Here is a 20,144-nt window from a genome sequence, read left to right on the forward strand (position 1 = left end):
AATAATTTATTCCTCAACTTGTTACCCCAATTAACCCATCAAATCTTTCAACCACAATTAAGATTAATTATTCTGATTGATGATGAAATTTTATTTCATTCCTCTAGTCTCAATGTTTTCATATGTAAATTCATCATCAAAGTAAATCACCAAAACCATGAAAACAATTGAAAAAAGCGTAAGGATTAATCATCAAGTGTATTCAAAGGATTATTAATGATTTAATTATCTTTTTCTCTTGTTTTAGTTTTCCTGTTAATTTCGATGACAATTAAATTACACGATTAGTTGATTATGTTCCCTTATAATCTTCATCTAGAGTCATCATTTAACTGGTTTCGTTTAATTGTGACTTGTGTATTTCTCTTGGTGATTAGTGGACCATTGGTCAGTTCGAAGAAAACATCTTACAATCCACCCGATTTGTCCCAATTGCGGCGAAACTTTTTTGACAATAAACTGTCCTTTGTAACGGTCGGTAGTATTTGGGTATTTTTCTTAATAATTTTCATCGTCTTTCGATTATACTATTTAGATGAGCGAAGTAAATTACACCAAGTTTTCGACGATTGTTCTCCGTCAACAGCTCAATTTAAATATTTAATTCGACTGCGAATCGGTAAATCTTCATCTATTTTCCAAAAGGAAACTTCAGCGATAATGGTTGACCTTTTAGATGCACGTCAGTGTTTTATTACCCGTCTCTCAGTTTCACCTTCGTGGTTAAAGGCCGATGTTTACTCTAGACAATCAGAGAAACCACGACTTCGATCGTTGCGATTTATCCTTAATCGAGCAAATCAACTGCCGACCATTGGTTCAATTCGTCTTGCTCACGATTCGTATTTTCCTGTCGGTGGTTACATTTTTCTTCATTCATTAGAGATTCGAAATATCATCGAAAACACCCTTACACAAATTCCCGTTTTCAAGCGGATTTATGTTCTTCCTCCGGATGCCAATGAATTGGATCAAGTTTTCCATGCTCATCATCACTTTGCCGACAAGAAAAAGGATGAAATTACCAGTGGTTATGCTCCTCATCTCACTTTCTCTGAGACTTTGTTATTTATCTTTTTCTATTCCAATACAACCCTTTTTACCACCATTTTCAGTCCCAGTTACATGGAAATTTCCAGTTTAACTGAAGCGGCTTACAATGGACTAATTGGCATTATACCATCGTCAACTTTTACCGCAATGTTTTTAATTTTGTATCGTTTTATTGTGAAAAATTCCTATGCCAAATCAAAAGCAATAGGATCTTGGTCAGTTGTAAGGATAATATTTCTCACTACACTTACCGCCAATGGACTTATAATTGGCCTTACATCTTCATATATTCAATCCCGTCAAACACCACACACTTTAACCTACTGGTCATTATCAATTCTAATTGCAAACTTTTCACTTGGTGCACTAATTTTACCGTTAATTGTGATTCGATTCATCATTGATTCACTTATTGTCTATCGATCAAGTCAAAAATTAGCTTCAACTCCCTCGTTAGCGAGTAAAGTTGTCGATGAAACCAAACCTGATGACAGACAATCATCGATCATTGGTTCACTTTTACGAATCAAACGGAGAACGGGTTCTAATAAGGGTTTGGAAAGTATGGTGGACGAACATTCAAAAAGTAAAATCTCCAAAACTGGTCAACATGTTAGTAAAAACGATGATGATATGGAAGAGAATTCTAAACTGGAGAAAATGGTGATACAGAAACGAAGTATGGAAGAGGGTTTAAGCGAAACCCCGGAAACTGGGAATATTAAAAGTCCTCGTGTTCGAATAATGTCTCGAATTCACGGAGTTCTAGGTAGACCCTCGAAAGAACCAAGGTCACAAGAGGAAGAAAAAATATTCGATATTGACAAAAGAATCGAGGATCAATCTCATCGTGATTAAATTCTCTTCCATTAAAATATCGAAATTAGAACAAAACAAACAAACCAATTAAACTAATAATCACTTGTCCAATGTATTTCTTGTATAAACCGACTAAATTGTTAATCTTATTACAGTTAATTGTTGATGATCATCTCTGTCAACTTATTTATAATATAAAACAAAGTTAAGCATTTGGAAACTTAATATTATAACTTGAGGTAAAATTATCTCTCTGCACTTTTGAAAGTAATTTAAAATTTAAAATTTGATTCTAATCATTGACTATCAATCACATGAGAAAATTGATTGTGGCAATTAAATGAGTAAATTTCTTTACCCTAGTAATGATTAATTGATTATCTCACATTTTGTAATATTACGACATTTTTAATTATCAAAGTACTTTAGAAAACAAAATTCCAATCAATTCAATTTACCTGAGTAAATAATTAAACGAGGGTAATCATGGGGAGAGATTAAGTTTGTTGATTAAAGCAAAGAAACATTGATTAATTGATAACAATTAACGATACATCAGGATATATATAAATTGTTAACCAGTTTTGGTTAATTTTGATGAAAGTGATACAAGAAAACAAGAAACCAGATTAACACAATTAAAGTGTATCAATGACCATTGAAAAGTAATCACAATGAACTTGATCAGATGGACAGACACGTTTAATTGTTTGATTAGAAGACATTAATTGTATGTAATTAGCTAAATTTGGATAAGATGATGATAAATGATGTTCACAATTTAATGAAGGATCATTTAAGATTTTGATTATCGGGATAATCATTTCCAATGCTGGATAAATCATATAATCAGAATAATAAGGTTTCTCATCACCTAATTAATTATTTCAGAGGAAAAAAGTACAATTAGAACATTTAATTGTTAGATTATTAGATTATCACATTTTCTCTGTTGATTGGTATACTTACTTTGAAGATACTTTGTCTTAATTGTTTGTAATTTAGTTTCCAGTTCATTTAGGGCTTTTTTAATTTCTTCAATCTTTTCATCAATTGTTGATTTTTATTTTTAAGATTTCGTATTGCGGTTAATCCGATTGGGAACAATTGATCAACCAGAATTAATCCTTGGGCTTTAATGTAAGGGTCAGTTGGGTGGATTGATGGACAACCAAATGAATCAATATAATCAACGATTACCAATGATTCAGTTAATTGTTTATCTCCTTCCTTGTAAACAGGTACACGACCGGTTGGATTAACCTTTAGATACCAATCAGGTTTACTGAGTAAATCAATTCCAATGAAATTGTAACTGATTTAATGGATTAACGATACAACAATTAGTTAATTGTCTTCGTCTTTCAATAACTATTAATATTAATTGTTGATTAACTTACGGAATTTGTTTAATATCCAACGTAATTAAGACTCGTCTTACAAAGGGGCAAAATATTGTTCCATAGATTGTTAATTGTTGATCATTATTTTCCGGATGAAATTTACTAGCTAAAAGTAATTAACAATTCCAAAGAGAAATTTAAATTTTAGTAACTTGATTAACTAATTACAATTAGAATTGATATCAATTTGTAATAATTACCTTTATTGTGATAAGTTGACAAAATTTCTGAAGCCATTTTAATGTTTCAATGAAAGCAACTGAATTATATTAACAACAATTAACGGATTAGTTGATTTTATATTAATAAATTTTATCAAACAATCAGTTAATCATGATTAATTGTGTTAATTTTTAATCTTCTCTACAATAACTTTAACCATTTAACCTTTATAATTATAATAATTAACTGATTGTTGTTGTAACTGTTACAATAATCATTACAAGTGCAAAACTATTAATTGTAATTAAACTTTGATATTAATTATGTTGAAACAAAATTTGCCAACCTAATCATATAAATTGTAATAATTTAATAACTAAAATAAAAAGTAAACTTAATGAAAGATTAACTTTTCATTCAACTGATTAACTAATCAATTTATCAATAGTAAAAGTGATTTAATTGTAATCCCAAGATCGTAAGTAATAAATGTCTACGAGTAAATTGAATCAAGGTTAACAATTAAAATGAAGATTAGGTTAAACTAAATGAATGAAAATTAATTAAACTTTAATTGTGACAATTTAAGTTTCTAGAAGATTAAAAAAAAAAAAGTTTTACCAAAAGTTTCATGTTAATATTGAAAAGTTTGTTGATATTACAATCAAATGATAATGAGACATTTGATTTGTTGATTAGTATTATTATCATCAAATTGATTATGATTTACATTGATTTATGAAAAAGTAAATTGTTAGTTAATCCAATTGACATGATTGACCTGACCTGATCTGGTCAGATCGACGATGAGGTTAAAACTTTTTGCTTTTGTTTTTCTCGTTTTCTCATTTAATACAATTACTTTTTGTACTCTTTTCTCAAATCAATCTTTCTAATTAATTTAAATTGCATCCCAACAATTTAAATTGCGAACTGTTTAACAACACTGATGATGATGATCAACCATTTTTTCTCTTTCTTTTTTTCTTTCTTTCCAATTCCAACAAAATCATCTTCCTCTTCTTCCGGGTTAACCATCGCTATCGAAAAAGGTTAATTGACTTTCTCTTATTTATTGACCTTCTTCAGATTGTAGATATTTACTTAATCATAGTAATAACTTTCTTCGAATGATTAACTTTTAATTGTAGTGATTTAGTGAACGTATTTTGTTTTACCCTTTTAATTGTCTCTCCCTCTCTCTCTCTCTCTTCAGAATAATCAATTCAATTGGAATCATTAATTTCTTGATTGGGATCAATATTGTTTCATATGATCATTGAACAATCAGTTAATCAGTTGAAGGAAAAAGTAAAATTTTAGTTAATCAATGAGTTTATATGAAATTTATTTCACTTTTATTGGATTAATAGATCAGGAACAATTTAAATTGATTGTAATTAAATGTTAATTACGGTAATAAACAATATCTATCTAATGATTGGAAACAATGAAACAACAATTAAATTAAATTGTTGATCAAAAGGGGAGAGAGGGAAAGATTTAGAAATGTGATAAACTTGATTATGTTTAATTGATTGTTGGTCAACAATTAACTCATTTGATTAATTTAGATGGTTAAATCTACTCACACTTAGATTAAGAGCAGATAAGGTTAATTAGATAATTTAATTTGGATTAACAAATCTAATTAAGCTTCTCAATTTATGTTTCTGATTAACCTAATCAGTTGGTTCATTTTATTGGCAACAATTAAATATACAATTTGAATTTAAATTAACAACAACAAATTAGAAACCAAATCAATCACCATGACAACAAATGAATCGGATTAAAGTTAATCACATTTTGGTCAATCAAACCAATAGTAATTAATTGTAAAGTATATATTTTATTAAGCTTTATGATTAGTTAATCATAGTAATTAAATATTTTCAAATGAAGGAAAAGTTTAGTTGATAATATTTAATGAAAATAAAGTTAATTGAATTGGATTGAAGTAGAAAACAAAAAACAAATCAATTAATTAGAATTGAAAATTTAATAAAACAAATAACAAAAAGATGATTAAAAGGTTAGCCGATTATCAATGTTGAAATTAACTAATCATGATTAGTTAATCAGCATCGATTCAATTGATTTTGATTAAATCATTTGTTTGATAATAATTATCGGTGTCAAATCTTGTTTATTATCATTATCAGTTTAGTTAATCTGTCTGTCTGCATTTCTTAATCATTATCATTAATAGTTAATTCAAATCTCAATTAGCTGTTAATCATGAACAGTCCGGTAATGACCTTGAAAACAACAACAATTAAATAATGATATAAATTCATCATGATTAAGTTGATTAGTTGAAAAGTTAAACGTGATTGTCAATCGATAAGTTTTGTTGGCAATTTTTTGTTTCGACCATTTTAATATTATATTGTAAAGAAAGTTAATTGTTGAGTTAATTGTCATGTCAACTGACAGGTAAATTGTATTAAATCAGATAATAACAATAGATTTAAATTTGGTTTAATTGTAAGAAAGGAAAAGTCAAATTAAGGAAATAATTAGTAATAATAATGATGATAATTTGATCACAATCAACTCAATTTAAATTGATTGTGTTAAATGTTGATTATATTATTATTTAATCTCATTGTTAATTGTTAGAGGGAAGAGGAAAGATTAATAGATTGATTTAAGATTTTAAATTGTTTCAAATTGAAAGTGAAAGTGAAAATTTAACACACAAAACAATTAATCAGAATCTTCATTCATATATAAAAATAATAATAATCATCATCATCTAATCAGTAATCAGAATTCTGGTTAATTATCATCTATTGGTTATGATTAACAATACGATTGATTTATTGGTGTTTGTGATGATTAAAGAGTAAATGAAATTGAGTTAATCAAGTGACAATATTATCAATTTCTTTTAATCATAATTTCTTCCTCATTTGTGTTGATTTATCTCTATGAACGGTAATTCATTTCACTCAACACGCATAAATGATTTGGCCTCAATTCGCGTCGACATTTTCGTACTTAAGGAAATGGATAAGCCAAAATCTGACTTAATCTTTAACCGAAAGGTAGTAAGTAGTAGTTGTAGTAATTTCTAATGATGTATTCATGATGATGGAGAAAGAGAGAGAGAGAGAAAGATGAAGAAGCGAGAATTATTTTATTCTCACTTGAATATTATCATATCTTCATCTTTAGCACCAGAAGCGAAAGTAACATAGTTGAGTTAGAACGAAGTTAGAAATAACCTGAACAGGTAAATGGCTTAATCGTAAATAGTAAATAACCAGAAAAAGAAAATGAACTTTTTTTAAATATCTTAATTATCTTCATTAACTGTTTGATTACTTTAAGGTTATTTGGTGTTAACAATCAAGAAAACCAAAGGTTAATGATGTTGATATTTTTTTTCCAATTTCAAGCTCTCCAATAAATGTTTTATATTAATTTCTTCAATGAGAAGGTTAAAAACAATTGAGATCTATTCAAATCAAAGGTTAAAATTAAGGTCAAATTAACGATCAAATTAATTGGGAATAATTTAAATTTCACTTTTCCCTTTTATCCTCTTATCCCAATCAAAAACTGTCACCAATTGTTGGTAATTGTTATTATAATTAATAATAAGAATCAATTTGTTGCTTTCTAAATTTAAAAGAAAAACTGAAATTATTTGTAAACAACAATTAATGTCAATTGTTAAACAATTGGAAAGTTCAAGGTTTGATTTGATTTGAGGCGAAGAGAATTAGTTTTCTGGTAATTAATTAAATTGCGATAAAAACAAAAACAAACCAGTTACATTTACGATTATCATTATTACAATTTATCGTGAAACACTTATCAAATTATCTTCCAAAATGATCAGATAACAATCAGTTAAAATAAATTACAGGTAAACACTTTAAAATCATAATTTTATCCTTTAAAAAAAAAAGAAATCAAAACAATTAACTTTAATTAACAGAGAGAAAGAAAAACTTTTCAAAATTAAAATAGAAAATTTTTCCCACGCTGGGTTAGTTTATATTCTATCTAATAGGTGGCGTTGAACTCCAATTTTTCTCGGACAATTAACTAATTGTGATTAACTTGAGAGATTAACAATAATGACAAGACAATTAATTGAATGATCAATAGTCAAATAGATAAACAATTAATTTGAATGAAGAAAAAGAGGAAAAATTTCTGTAAACATTTTACTCTTAAAATGATTAATCTAATTGATTAGAAAACAATTAAATTATTTGCCAATTTTTAGATCAACTTTTGATTAATTAAGTTATTTAGATTGCAAACTTAGTTAACTAATGTAAAATAATATGATTAATTCAGTTGTTCTCTTGGTTCTTGGGTTGGCAAGCAAATTAAAATTAATTAACACAACAATTAGCAAAACGATCAGCACTGAAGATGACAATTTATTATCATTTACCTGGAAGATTGAGTTAATTGTTGCTTCAATTATCATACAAACAACAGTTAATAACCAAAAATAGAGTTGAATAGTATTTTAATTTTCTTACCCAAACAATTAAAGTTTTAATTATTGATTTTTGAGCAACAAGAGTAAAATAAATTGTCAGGTAATCAAGACACTCACACATACTTACAATTAACAACAATCAAAGTTTGAAGATGTTGTTATTTAAACTTAATTGTTTGGCAGCAAAAATAAGGGAAGTAATTGAAAAGTAAATCAAGTCACAATTCAGGTTCGTACCTTAAATATATAAGTGACAATTAAAATTAATTATAACCATACGATTATCATTATTATTATAATAACCATTTGATGATTAAGCTTTTGTGTTGATAATAATAATTTTTAAGAAATCAGCCAATAATTAAATCAATCAATTTAAATGACTTTCGTCAAAAAGATGAAAATTAATTGTGATTTCTAGGAAATTGAAGTAATTTAGTTAATTGTCTCTCATCGGGTTTATAATTAATCATCAGTGCTGACGATTGTTGCTAATTCAATTAACCATTACCCTGATCAAATGATTGAGTGAACTATTGAGAAGTTAATTTGTTCAGGTAAAGGATGATGAGGATAAAGATGATAAAAGATTGAGAGAGAGAGAGAGAGAGAGAGAGAGAGAGAGAGAGAGAGAGAGAGAGAGAGAGAGAAGAAAAAGAAAGAGGAGAAATGAAGACAAGGAAGATGAAGAAACTTGTATGTCCCTCCCCCTTTTTCAGAATCGTATCCATATCATCATGAATTTCATGATGATGACAAAACTTATCTTCATCATCATCATCATCATCATCATCTCTCTCTCTCTCATTTTATCATCCTCTTTTCTTCACCATCACCAAGATCTTCAATGTTTTTACTTCATTTATTGTAGTGATCAGTTAATTCAATTTTTGATTAACAAAATCAAAGAAAAAAAGTTCATTTTTAATTGTAGTTTTTAATTGTTTTATCATTTCATCATCATAATCAATTGTTTCATCTGTTTCTTACACTCTTCCCACAATTTGCTAAATTATTGCAACCAATTTAAATTGTTTTCTCATCTTAGGACTAACTCAAACAATTAAGAAAACACAACAACAACAATTAGTTGAAGAAAAAAGTTTCCAATCATTTAGTGTATTTTCAACAACAACAACAAAAAAAGCGAATCAAATTTAATAACATCGATTGTGTTTGTGCTTTCAACAATTATCGAACTAGTTAATTGTGTTTATAATTAAAGGAATAACTGTTAACAATTAATTGAATTTGGATACAAAATCATTTGGATAATTATTATATAACTTATTTTGATAAAGGAAAACAAAAGTGTTTCAATCTAATCGATTGGTGATCAAATTTGGTTTGGACAATTATCATCATTCGTCAATAACAATTAATCGTTAATCAATTCTAATGGCGATTTCTGATGAAAATAACGATGGACAATCAATCTATTATCCATCGGATGAGTTTAAGGAAAACGCTCATATCTCAACTATGGACCAATATAAGCGTTTATATAAAAGATCAATCGAGGATCCGGAAGGATTTTGGTCCGAAATCGCCCAAGACTTTTACTTCAAGAAAGGACCAACTGGATCTTTCTATCGATACAATTTCGATATTCACAAAGGTCCAATTGAGGTCAAATGGATGGAAGGAGCCGTTACGAATATAACTTATAACGTTGTCGACCGAATCATCGAGAAGGGTTTAGGCGAGAGAACTGCTTATATTTGGTAAGAACTTTTCTAAATTAATTGTTAACAATTGCGAACAACAACAAGAAATGATCATCGAAAATGTTTAATTTGATTAGAAGAAGAAATTAAATTCAGTTTAATCCATAAATTGAACGGAAGTAGACGGTTAATTATGTCTTTCGATTATCAATTTAGATTATCGAAACTTTTTCATTTTCGAGACGAAAAAAACTTTTTCTTATTATTTCAATTCTTTTTCGGATTACAATTATTAATCTAATCCTTTGATCATCTTTACAGATTAAGTTGTAATTAACTTATTAAACAATTAAGGTTAACACGGTTTTTGATTGTTCAGACATAAACAATCAAACAATTTAACCTTTTTCGCCCGCTTTGATTACCTAATTGCAAACTGATTAAACAATCATCTTGTCATTTGATTTTTTAATTCAATTCATTAAATTATAATGAATATTAGTAAGTTAATCAATTCACTTTCTATTCATTAACAATTAGTTTATTTTAATAATAAATTGTTATAATGTAAGATAATTACAATTAAGGGGAAAAAAGTCAATAATTGTAATTTTATTATTGATAATTAGATGAAATTAAACAACAACAACAACAATTAGTTGGTTGAATGGATTTTTTTTTCCTGTTCTTAATCAAATTCAGTTTAGTAAGACAACAATTTACTTTCTCGGCAACAATTTATTAATCATCACCATCACTCGTATGATTATATACATTTAAATAGCGAAAATGATATTCCAATTGAATGGAAACTTTTTTTTCTAACTTACCTTAAAATCCTAATCAACGTATTTCCCCAGTAAATACTATCACCCATAGAATATCATCTTAATTATCATCTTAATTATCGTCTTAATCATCACCATTATCAGTATAATCTTCATCTTTTAATCAACAATTTAAAGAAACTTGCAATTGATTAAAGATTTTTAAATCTCGAGGTTAAATATATCCTGGTAATTTTGGCCTTCGTTTAATTTATCAGTTTTAATTTGTTTTTATTTCTTGTTTTCCACCAGAGTAACAATTAGTGATTTAATTGTTAAACTTTAGGGTGTTGGAAAAACATGGGATAATAATTTAATAACAATTAAAATAGTTAATTGTAGAAATCAACATTTCCATATCATTATTATAGTTGAAAACTTTGACACTTTCCTATGAAATATATGCGATGATATAAAGACAATTAACTCCGAGTGACAATTTAAATTGTAATATTAAATGATTAGTTGAGATACTGATTAACAGAAAGAGAAAAAAATTTCAATTAATTTAATTTTCTATTTGTTACTCGAGTATAAATTTACCTGTTAATTGTTATTTAATTACCAAAATTTTTAGCAAAAAATATGATCAACTTTTTGTTATTAACTAATCAAGTAGTAATTTTGTTTTTTTTTTCAATCAATTGGAATAACAATTAACCATGATAATTTAAAAAGCATATTGATTGTCAATTTTTAGCACAGAAATCAGTTAATCATCATTAGTTGATTTGAAATTGTTTTCTTTATGGTGTTAAGTTGAATTTTTCTGATTCGCTCCAGAGATTAACAATTTACTTTTGTACAATTTGTAAATTGTAATCATAACCATCACGAAATTATATTGACGATGATTATGATGATGATTGTGATGATGATTGTGATGATGATGATGACGATCACTGTGATGATAGGAAAAAGAGTTGACTTACCAATGAGCATTTATCATCATTATCAACGCAAGAAATTTAAACAAAATTAAGGTGACAAGGTGATTACATTCAAAGCTATTATTATAATTGTGAACCTAACTAACGTTATTAACGGGTCACAATTTAGTTAATTGTAATTGTTTGAAATGCTACGATTACTATTTAGGGTAATTTTAATTACATCTCGTTAAGGTTGGTAAAATTTTACCGTTAGTTTAGTTAGCTAATACTGTTAGTAGTTAATGTTAATTTGCAACAATTAATTGACAGCAACTTGTATCATCAAATTTATGTAATAAACTAATCAGAAACTGATTTAGTTTTTCCCCTCTTTTTTTTTAATTGTAATTGATTATTTTTTTTTCTTACTCTACGATGATAATGATGATTATCATGACGACGACGACGATAACAATCATGATGGTTAAAGGGAAGGGACTGAACCTAATCAATATCGAACCATAACTTACAATGAACTTCGTCGACAAATCTGTAAATTCAGTAATGTCCTAAAGGCCAAAGGTATTAAGAAAGGTGATCGGGTCGCTCTTTACATGCCAGTGACCATCGAACTTGTAATTGCCATGCTTTCCTGTGCTCGAATCGGAGCCATACACTCGGTTATCGTAAGTAGATCATTTATCGACAATTTTTCTTCTCCATTGACTCGGTCAACTAATTGATTTTCTTATTGATTGTCGTTGATTTAGTTTGCCGGATTTTCAGGAGATGCAATTGCCGAGCGGATTCTTGATGCTCGATCTAAACTTTTGATCACTTGCGATGGTTGTTATCGGGGCACCAAGTATATCCCATTGAAAGAGTTGGCAGATCAAGCGGTTCAGAAATGTAAAGCCAAGTAAGATAATTAAGTTAATGATGGAAAATTTAAAACTCAATTAATTGATAAAACTTTTAAAAAGTTGAAGAAAAAAGTTTTCTCAACCTTTTCTAACTTGTAATATTGTTATATATGAGTTATAATTTTATACACCGATATTAATATTGAATTCAATTGATTAATTGTTGATAATTTAGGAATCATTATCTTGTTGCTGTAATTGTTTATCATCATCTTAAAGAGGCTGCAAGTCTTTCCCACTCTGGAAGTGGTAATAATAATAATATACTGAATGGGTCAAGTGGAGGGTCAAAAAGTGAAAATAAAATGACCACTAAACATATTGGTTTTAATGGTGTTAAACCCGTTACAAGTGCTCTTGGTATCAATGGTGCTAACGGTGTTAATAATAACGCTAGTGGCCTTAAATGTAATGATAATAAAAATAATGAGATGAAAAGTGTTACCGTTAACAACAATCAAGTTAATTGTAATAATAATATCAACGAAGGTAAAAACAATTCATCGTCAAATGTTGCTGTAAATGTTAACAATATCACCACAATTAACAACACAATCAGCAACAATAATACAACATCAACACCATCAACAGCAACACCAACAGCAACGGCAACAACAACAACAACAACAACATCAACAACGACAAACAATAATCAAAATGTTAATAATAATACTAATTGTAAGGAGGATCAACATGGTAAAGAGGATAAAGTTACTGAGAAACCCAAGGAACACCCTGTTATCCCTTGGAACCCTGATCTTGACCATTGGTGGCACGAATTGATGAATTCAGCTGATGACCATTGTGAACCTGTTTGGGTTGATGCTGAGGATCCATTATTTATTCTGTATACAAGGTAATTAAAGCTAACTAATTTGTAACAATTCACGATGAGAGAAAAAAAAGAAAAACAAAATTCATGATAATCTGAGGAATCATTTTCTCCTCGAAAGAGAATTGAACTTTAATGAATTTCGTTTCTCTCTCTCTCTTCGAGATTAAATTATTCATATTATGGTGAAAAATGAAGTAGTCAGGATGAAATTTGTTGTGAACAAAAAAAGAGAGTGAAAAACTCATTAAATGAATGAAAAATCGTTCCAGGTAAATCTCATGAAGAAAAAGTCCCTCTCATGACACGTACTATGAATTTCTCAGGTAAATTCCCTCTGACATTGGATTGAACTTGATCCATCATCGAGATCTTCATCTTCATCTCTCTCTCTCTTTCTCTCTCTCTCTCTCTCTCTCTCTCTTTCTCTCTCTCTCTCTCACTCACTCATCTTACAAGTTTTGATTTTCTTATTTCGTTTTGATACCTGAAGAGAAAATTTTTTTTTCTTTTCCAATGTTACCTTGCCTTCACCATCGCCTTTGGTGATTATCATTTATCACAATTATAATCATCATGCTATTATTATGATATTATTATTTTTAATCATCACCAATAACAGTTTGTTTAGTTGATTGTTGTTTAATTTTAAATTCATTGTTTCCACTTTTCCCTTTTTTATAATTCAACTTTTTTTTACCTCATTTGTTATTACCTGGAGACGATGATGATGTTGATTACCTGTTGTTTAATTTAATTCAGTAAATTGTTAGCTAATTATTTTCACACTTATAAAGTAAACATAATCAAATTTGATCATGGGATTCAAATCATGATCACTGGGTTAGTTAGTTTAATTAAAAACGCTCCGTTCACACTGATCAAACTAATTTGTGTTAAATTTTAAGTTAATTGTTTACGGATTTTTATGGTTGATCATTTTTTTTCATTAAAGTTAATTACTTTTATATCTGATTATCTGTGTGTCCATTTAGATGATGATAATGATGAGGATGAGTTATGGTCAAGAATTGGTTGTCACCATTTGATTGTTGCTGTTGTTTTTAATTTCTACCGGAAAATTAATAAAACAATTAACTTTTCGCACTCGAAATTGAATTGATTCAATTTCGACATTGAAATGTATTCGTAACCTTCACAATTATTGTGATAAATATGAGAGATAAAAATGGCCTTCGGCAGAATCAGTTGGTTGTATGAATTAAATGCCAATTAAAAACATGACGATGATGATAAATGGACAGACACTTAATCATATTGATTATTAACCGGTTCGATTTACAATTGACCGATACATTTATAAGGCCAATTTTTGTTTCTCTTTAATTATCTTACCCGTATCAAAGTATTAGTATTAATGGTCACTCGAATTCGAGGAGATTCGGTCAGTTCGGTTAGTACATTTATCCACAATCGAAGTTAAATTTTTTTGAGAATCACAACGTTGATTCTTGGTTGTTTATTAGGGAAATTGTTGGACAATTAAATTGCTACTTCAATCTAATCGAGATGAAGATGATGAAGATAAGGGAGAGAGAAAAAACAAGAAGAAAATACGAAAAAGTTTTCTTCAATTTTGTTTTATGTTCGTAACTTTTTTTATTTTAAATTCGATTCATTTCGAATCTTTTTAAGGTCATAAATGGTCAAGATGACCTGAGATTATCACGGAACTGATTTACAATTCAATTCTTAATCAGATGATCATCATGATGTTAATCAACCTCTTTTTTTGTTATTTACTATTCATTTCTTATAGTTAGTTAACTAACTACCGGTTAATTAGTTGTTGATTATTTTGTCTATTAAGTTTCTGCTTGGATTAATATCTTCTTAATTTGATTATTTTAATTTAATTCAATTATTTTACTCTTTATTTTGTTTTTTTTTTACTTTGATTGTTGAATTGAAATTATAATTCAATTGATGGTTAATTATGCCAACAGCAATTTTCACCGATTTTATCAAATCAGAAAAGTTTGTTGATTGAGATGAAAAAGAAAAAAAAATCTAATTAATTTGTTTAAACAGCAACAATTAAGGATAAAACAATTTACTTGATGATGATTAATTGTCTCTTTATATTATTTCAATGATAATTTGATTTAATTAACTTTCTTTCAATTGGAAAGTTACAATTAGTCAAAAATAAAACTCTAATTTTGTTGATTAGTTTTTTTTTATTTTAGTGGTTCCAATATGATTAAGTTAATTTAGTTCTATTGCAAATGACAATTAAGATGATATATTGATAATAATCAAATTTAATTTCTTTAATTTTGCTCGTTGCCGGTAGAAATTAACTGGTTGATTGTGACAATTAAAAGAAAATTAAAAAAAAATGAGAAAAATTTTCTGTTTGTAATTAGGTAACGATCCATTTAGTTGATTCCCTTTGGCAATTGAGTGAACGTGAAAAATGCTTGTTCTCAGTTTTTTAACATTTTGAATGTGAAAATGAATTAATTACCAATTAATTAGTTAATATTAATAATATTGAAGTTCCAAGGACCACAAAAATAACAGAAAATTATCCAAAAAGTGAGTGAAAAGTGAAATAAAATAAAATTTAAAGTGACAACAAAACCATTGAAAAGCATTGGCAACGTTACCTTTTGCTCAATGTGACAAAACCTAAATTTATACATGTAAATGTATTTAAAATGTCAAAACAGTCAATTATTATTAATTAATATTACTGTTAAGAAAACAAGATTTCTGATTTATCAGAATGAAAAGAAATCAATTCCGTAAAATGGGTCTACTCGACCCATGCTTACTGAAATGTTGAGTATAATTTTCATGAAGATGATCTGATATATAAATTTCTTTGTATTTTTTTTTCTTTCTTTTCTTTTTCCTTTCCCTTTAACTTTGATTTGTATTTTTCCTTTAATCTTATTAGTTTTTGATTTTTATTTTGTTTGAATATTATTAATTGTAAAAATAATATGTAAACAAATGAAATAATTTACCTGTAAAACTGAGGAGAATATCTTGATATTCTCTGGTTCAAGTGCTACGTCACTTGCACAGGATTTAAAATCCATCCACTATTTGGATCAATAAACATGAGTTAATCACTTCTTTGTTTGTTTAATTGTTTGTCTCTTGAATTTAATTCAATTTAATCTGATAATTAGTTTAATCATTTCAACATCTTGTTTCAGTTAATTACTGGATATTTATAGTTTAACTCGAGTGATTAGATTAACTGATTTACTGATTAGTTTTTGATGTGTTGTTGTTGCTTTTTCCCTCCATCATCAATCCTTTGTTTCTTTGTTTTGTTTGTTTGGTTTTTGTGATTTATGATTAATTAACTTATTAATTATCTTTGATGATCTATTTTCTTCTATCGGGACACAATTCATGAGCTGAGAAATTTATTGAGAAATGTATTTTTCTCGACCAAAAAGTTCATTTCGGTGAAATTTCCATCAACAATTGGCTGATTTTCTCTCACTTTGATTGTTGCTTTGTTTTTCCATTATAGAAAAAATTTTCTTTTCTATTCTACCAAAATGTTGACAGGTAACAGTGAAAACAACTAATCAACTAATTGTAATTGTAATTAATAACTACTATTTTACTTGTAATCAAATTATAAGATCAAATAGTAATATGATTATAATTTTTTCCCCATTGTTTTGATTTATGTTTACAGATAAAAATTAACGGGAAATTTTTTGATCTAATTGTGATTCCTTTTCATCTTCCATTGTCTTATATTTTATTGTATCTTTCTAACTAACATGTAATAGTATTTATTTCACAAAGTTTTTCCCCATTTTAGAAGATTTTTTTTCTTCGAAGAGAGTTACAGTTAACAATAGAAATTAAATATCAATTTCTGATGTTAATTAGTGAAAAAACTGACGAAGAAAAAAAGAGAAAAGAAATATACATTTACATCATCAATTGTCTGCACGAAAAGTTAACCAACAAGGTGAACACTAATCAAAAAAGAACGAAAGAGAAAAATCAACTATTAATGTTTTCCAACGATGATTTATTATGTTTATTATTAATTAACAATAATTAGAAATAATTGTTGGAGAAAATTAAATAATCGATTATTATTTTGGTACATTGGAAAACATACATTTAGTTAATTCCTTCTGAAGGAATTACCCTTTTTCCCTCTCACTCTCTCCCTTTTTACTCAAATGTTTCGCTAAATTATTAATTGTGAATTAATTTTCTTACTACTTTTCATCATTATTATTCTCAATTATTACTAATTATCTTTTTTGTTTCTTAATTTTCTCTCTCTCTCTTTCTAGTGGTTCGACTGGTAAACCAAAGGGAGTCTTACACACGGTTGCTGGTTACATGATTTACGCTGCGACTACTTTCAAGTATATTTTCAATTACAATGGAGGCGATGTTTTCTTTTGCACTGCTGACCTTGGTTGGATCACTGGACACACTGTCAACGTATATGGATCTTTGGCTAATGGTGCGACCATTGTACTATTTGATGGTACCCCTTTCTATCCGGATGCTGGTCGACTTTGGCAAATCGTTGATACCCACAATGTTAATACCCTTTATACCGCTCCGACTGCAGTTCGATCACTAATGAAATATGGAGATAAATATGTTAAACAATATTCGCGCAATTCACTTAAATTATTGGGAACCGCTGGTGAACCAATTAACGAGGAAGCTTGGGCTTGGTATTTTAGGATTGTCGGTAATGGACGTTGTCCAATCGTCGACACTTTTTGGCAAACTGAAACTGTAAGCACCTTCTAATTGTCCATTTTAATTAGAATTCTAATTGTTTCCATTTTTCTCATCATCGTTTTAATGGTTGATCATTGGACTCTTTTTGAGCTTTTTTTTTCTTTATTCATCTATTTGGTTGATTTTCTATTGGACATTTCAAATTGGCTTTTAATTGTCAACCCCAATTAAACATTTAAATTGTTGCCAAAAGGTTGATCAATATGATATGTGCCAAAATGGTGTTAATAGTGATTTAAGTTGATTTTCTACCGAATCAATTGTTGAAAATGACGATGATATATAGATACTGTTTAGTTAATTGTTGTAATTTAGAGAATCGAAATATTTTTTTATCGTAACTTTATATTCACTTTCCCTCATATCAAGTTAGCAGTTTTTTTCTTCTTCTTCTTCAGATCGAATTGATTAACAACGGTTCGATTTTTAATCATTACTTTTCAATCTTTCAATATTCTAACCATCATGGTTATCATTGCATATAATTGACGTTCGTAATTACAGTCAACAATTAACGGAATCTTTTAACTATTTTCATCCATGATTAATTGACAAGTTGAAACACAATTTGATAATCATTGTGTGTATATATATTTTCATCGACCTTGACCGTGATTTGACCAATCAAAATTAACAATTTATCAGATAATCAACTAACCAACTTATATATTTTTTCCTCTTAATTTACTTCTAGTAACCAAGTAACATACAATTAGCAATTATTATCAAATTAATTTAACTAATACTTTTCCTCACCTAAATTTGTGATTGATTATATACTTGACCAAATTTCATGTAAATTAATAGATGACGATGCAAAGATGATTACATGATGATGACAATAATTAACTCGTACATGATTGATTAACCTTTTAATTGTATACTTGATTATTTGACGTTTCTTTTAGGCTGCACCAGTTATATCAACGTTACCTGGTTGTACACCAATGAAACCTGGATCAGCGTCATTCCCGTTTTTCGGTGTTGTACCAGCAATTGTTAATGACGAAGGTCGTGAACTAACTGGCCCATCCGAAGGTCACCTTGTATTTAAAAGACCTTGGCCTGCTCTTATGCGAACCGTTGATGGAAACCACAAACGCTTTGAATATACCTATTTCACTCGATTCCCTGGTTACTATTGTACCGGCGATGGTAAATTGCGATTTTTATAGACACTGAATTCGTTGGACTTTTGATTTGATTTTAAAATTTGTGATTATACTTTTTTTTTCGTAGGATGTAAACGAGATAAAGATGGTTACTATTGGATTACTGGACGAACTGATGATCTCCTCAATGTATCAGGCCACCTTTTATCTACCGCTGAAGTGGAAGCAGCTTTAGTTGAACATTCAGCTATTGCTGAAACGGCCGCCGTCTCAACACCTCACAATGTGAAAGGAGAATGTATCTATTGTTTTATCGTTCTTAAAAATGGTTTCGAATATTCTGTTCAACTTGAAAACGAACTTAAAACACAAGGTACACAATTGAATTTGTCGAATTTTTTTTTGTCCAAAGAAAATGATTCTAATTATATTAATATATATTCTTCATTTTAATTTTCATCTTCGTTTACATTAGTGCGACGTCGTATTGGTGCAATAGCTTCACCTGAAGTAATCCATGTGGCCTCAGCTCTTCCAAAGACTCGAAGTGGTAAAATAATGCGTCGGCTACTTCGTAAAGTTGCTCGTGATGAAAGAGATGAACTCGGAGATCTATCGACCTTAGCAGATGACTCAATTCTAGATGAACTTTTTCAAACTCGAAGCATATATGCTTGATAAACTAAGACGATAATCATCACTAATCAACCACAAAAATCACAATAATTCAAAATCATCTCTTTAAATCATTACCATTTTTAAGCCTCTCCTTGTTTTCCTCTCTCCCTCTTACTCTTTTTTTTTATTCTCTTGTCCCTCAACTTAAACAATTTAAAGCGATACCTTTTCATTACTTTTAATTGTTGTCGATCAACTATCATATTAATCAGCTATATATTAATGCATCATTGCTTTTGGCATGGAAAATGATAATCATCAAATTTTATTATCCAATTAATCAACCAAAAGCATCAAGATTGAAAGACGAAGGACAAACAAGAAGTGACCAAGAAGAGCATCAACATTATCATCAAAATCAAAATCATCATCATTATCAACTATGGGAAAAAAAATTGTCAATCAATAATCAAATCAACTCTAAAATCTTAGAGACTTTAATTTTTTTTTCATCATCAACAGTCAAAGTGATTGCATCAGTAAAAATAACTGAGAAAGTAAAACATTTAAATCAACAAACTGCAAGTTGATTAATTTCTGATTAACTTGATT

At 28.4% G+C, this 20,144-nt stretch overlaps 3 protein-coding genes across 4 annotated transcripts; 2 read left to right on the top strand and 1 right to left on the bottom strand.

Moving 5' to 3' along the window:
• Positions 1-37: 37 nt before the first annotated feature.
• On the top strand, positions 38-2,031 carry LOC128388565 (uncharacterized). 2 transcript variants are annotated; one of them, XM_053347976.1, is made up of 2 exons: positions 38-178; positions 248-2,031. In XM_053347976.1, exon 2 carries the CDS (start codon positions 295-297, stop codon positions 1,909-1,911), a length of 1,617 nt encoding a protein of 538 aa, XP_053203951.1. In that variant the 5' UTR covers positions 38-178; positions 248-294; the 3' UTR covers positions 1,912-2,031. The 2 variants fall into 2 exon arrangements, with proteins under 2 accessions (XP_053203951.1, XP_053203952.1); XM_053347977.1 differs by lacking the exon at positions 38-178 and having other exon boundaries at positions 336-474; positions 587-2,031.
• Positions 2,032-2,081: 50 nt separating this feature from the next.
• LOC128388569 (probable glutathione transferase omega-2) lies at positions 2,082-3,545 on the bottom strand. Its single transcript, XM_053347982.1, is given in 5 exon segments — positions 2,082-2,746; positions 2,842-2,934; positions 2,937-3,187; positions 3,273-3,381; positions 3,476-3,545. Coding segments are annotated over 5 exon segments (726 nt in total). The 5' UTR covers positions 3,513-3,545; the 3' UTR covers positions 2,082-2,510.
• A 5,208-nt stretch (positions 3,546-8,753) lies between these two features.
• Positions 8,754-20,051, top strand: LOC128388578 (acetyl-coenzyme A synthetase, cytoplasmic-like). Its single transcript, XM_053347994.1, has 8 exons — positions 8,754-9,632; positions 11,765-11,960; positions 12,045-12,193; positions 12,373-13,053; positions 17,337-17,796; positions 18,711-18,957; positions 19,042-19,287; positions 19,390-20,051. Exons 1-8 carry the CDS (start codon positions 9,307-9,309, stop codon positions 19,590-19,592), a joined length of 2,508 nt encoding a protein of 835 aa, XP_053203969.1. The 5' UTR covers positions 8,754-9,306; the 3' UTR covers positions 19,593-20,051.
• Positions 20,052-20,144: the final 93 nt, after the last annotated feature.

Source organism: Panonychus citri, unplaced genomic scaffold, assembly GCF_014898815.1.
Source record: "Panonychus citri isolate SS breed McGregor unplaced genomic scaffold, ASM1489881v1 Contig00100, whole genome shotgun sequence".
NCBI lineage: Eukaryota > Metazoa > Arthropoda > Arachnida > Trombidiformes > Tetranychidae > Panonychus > Panonychus citri.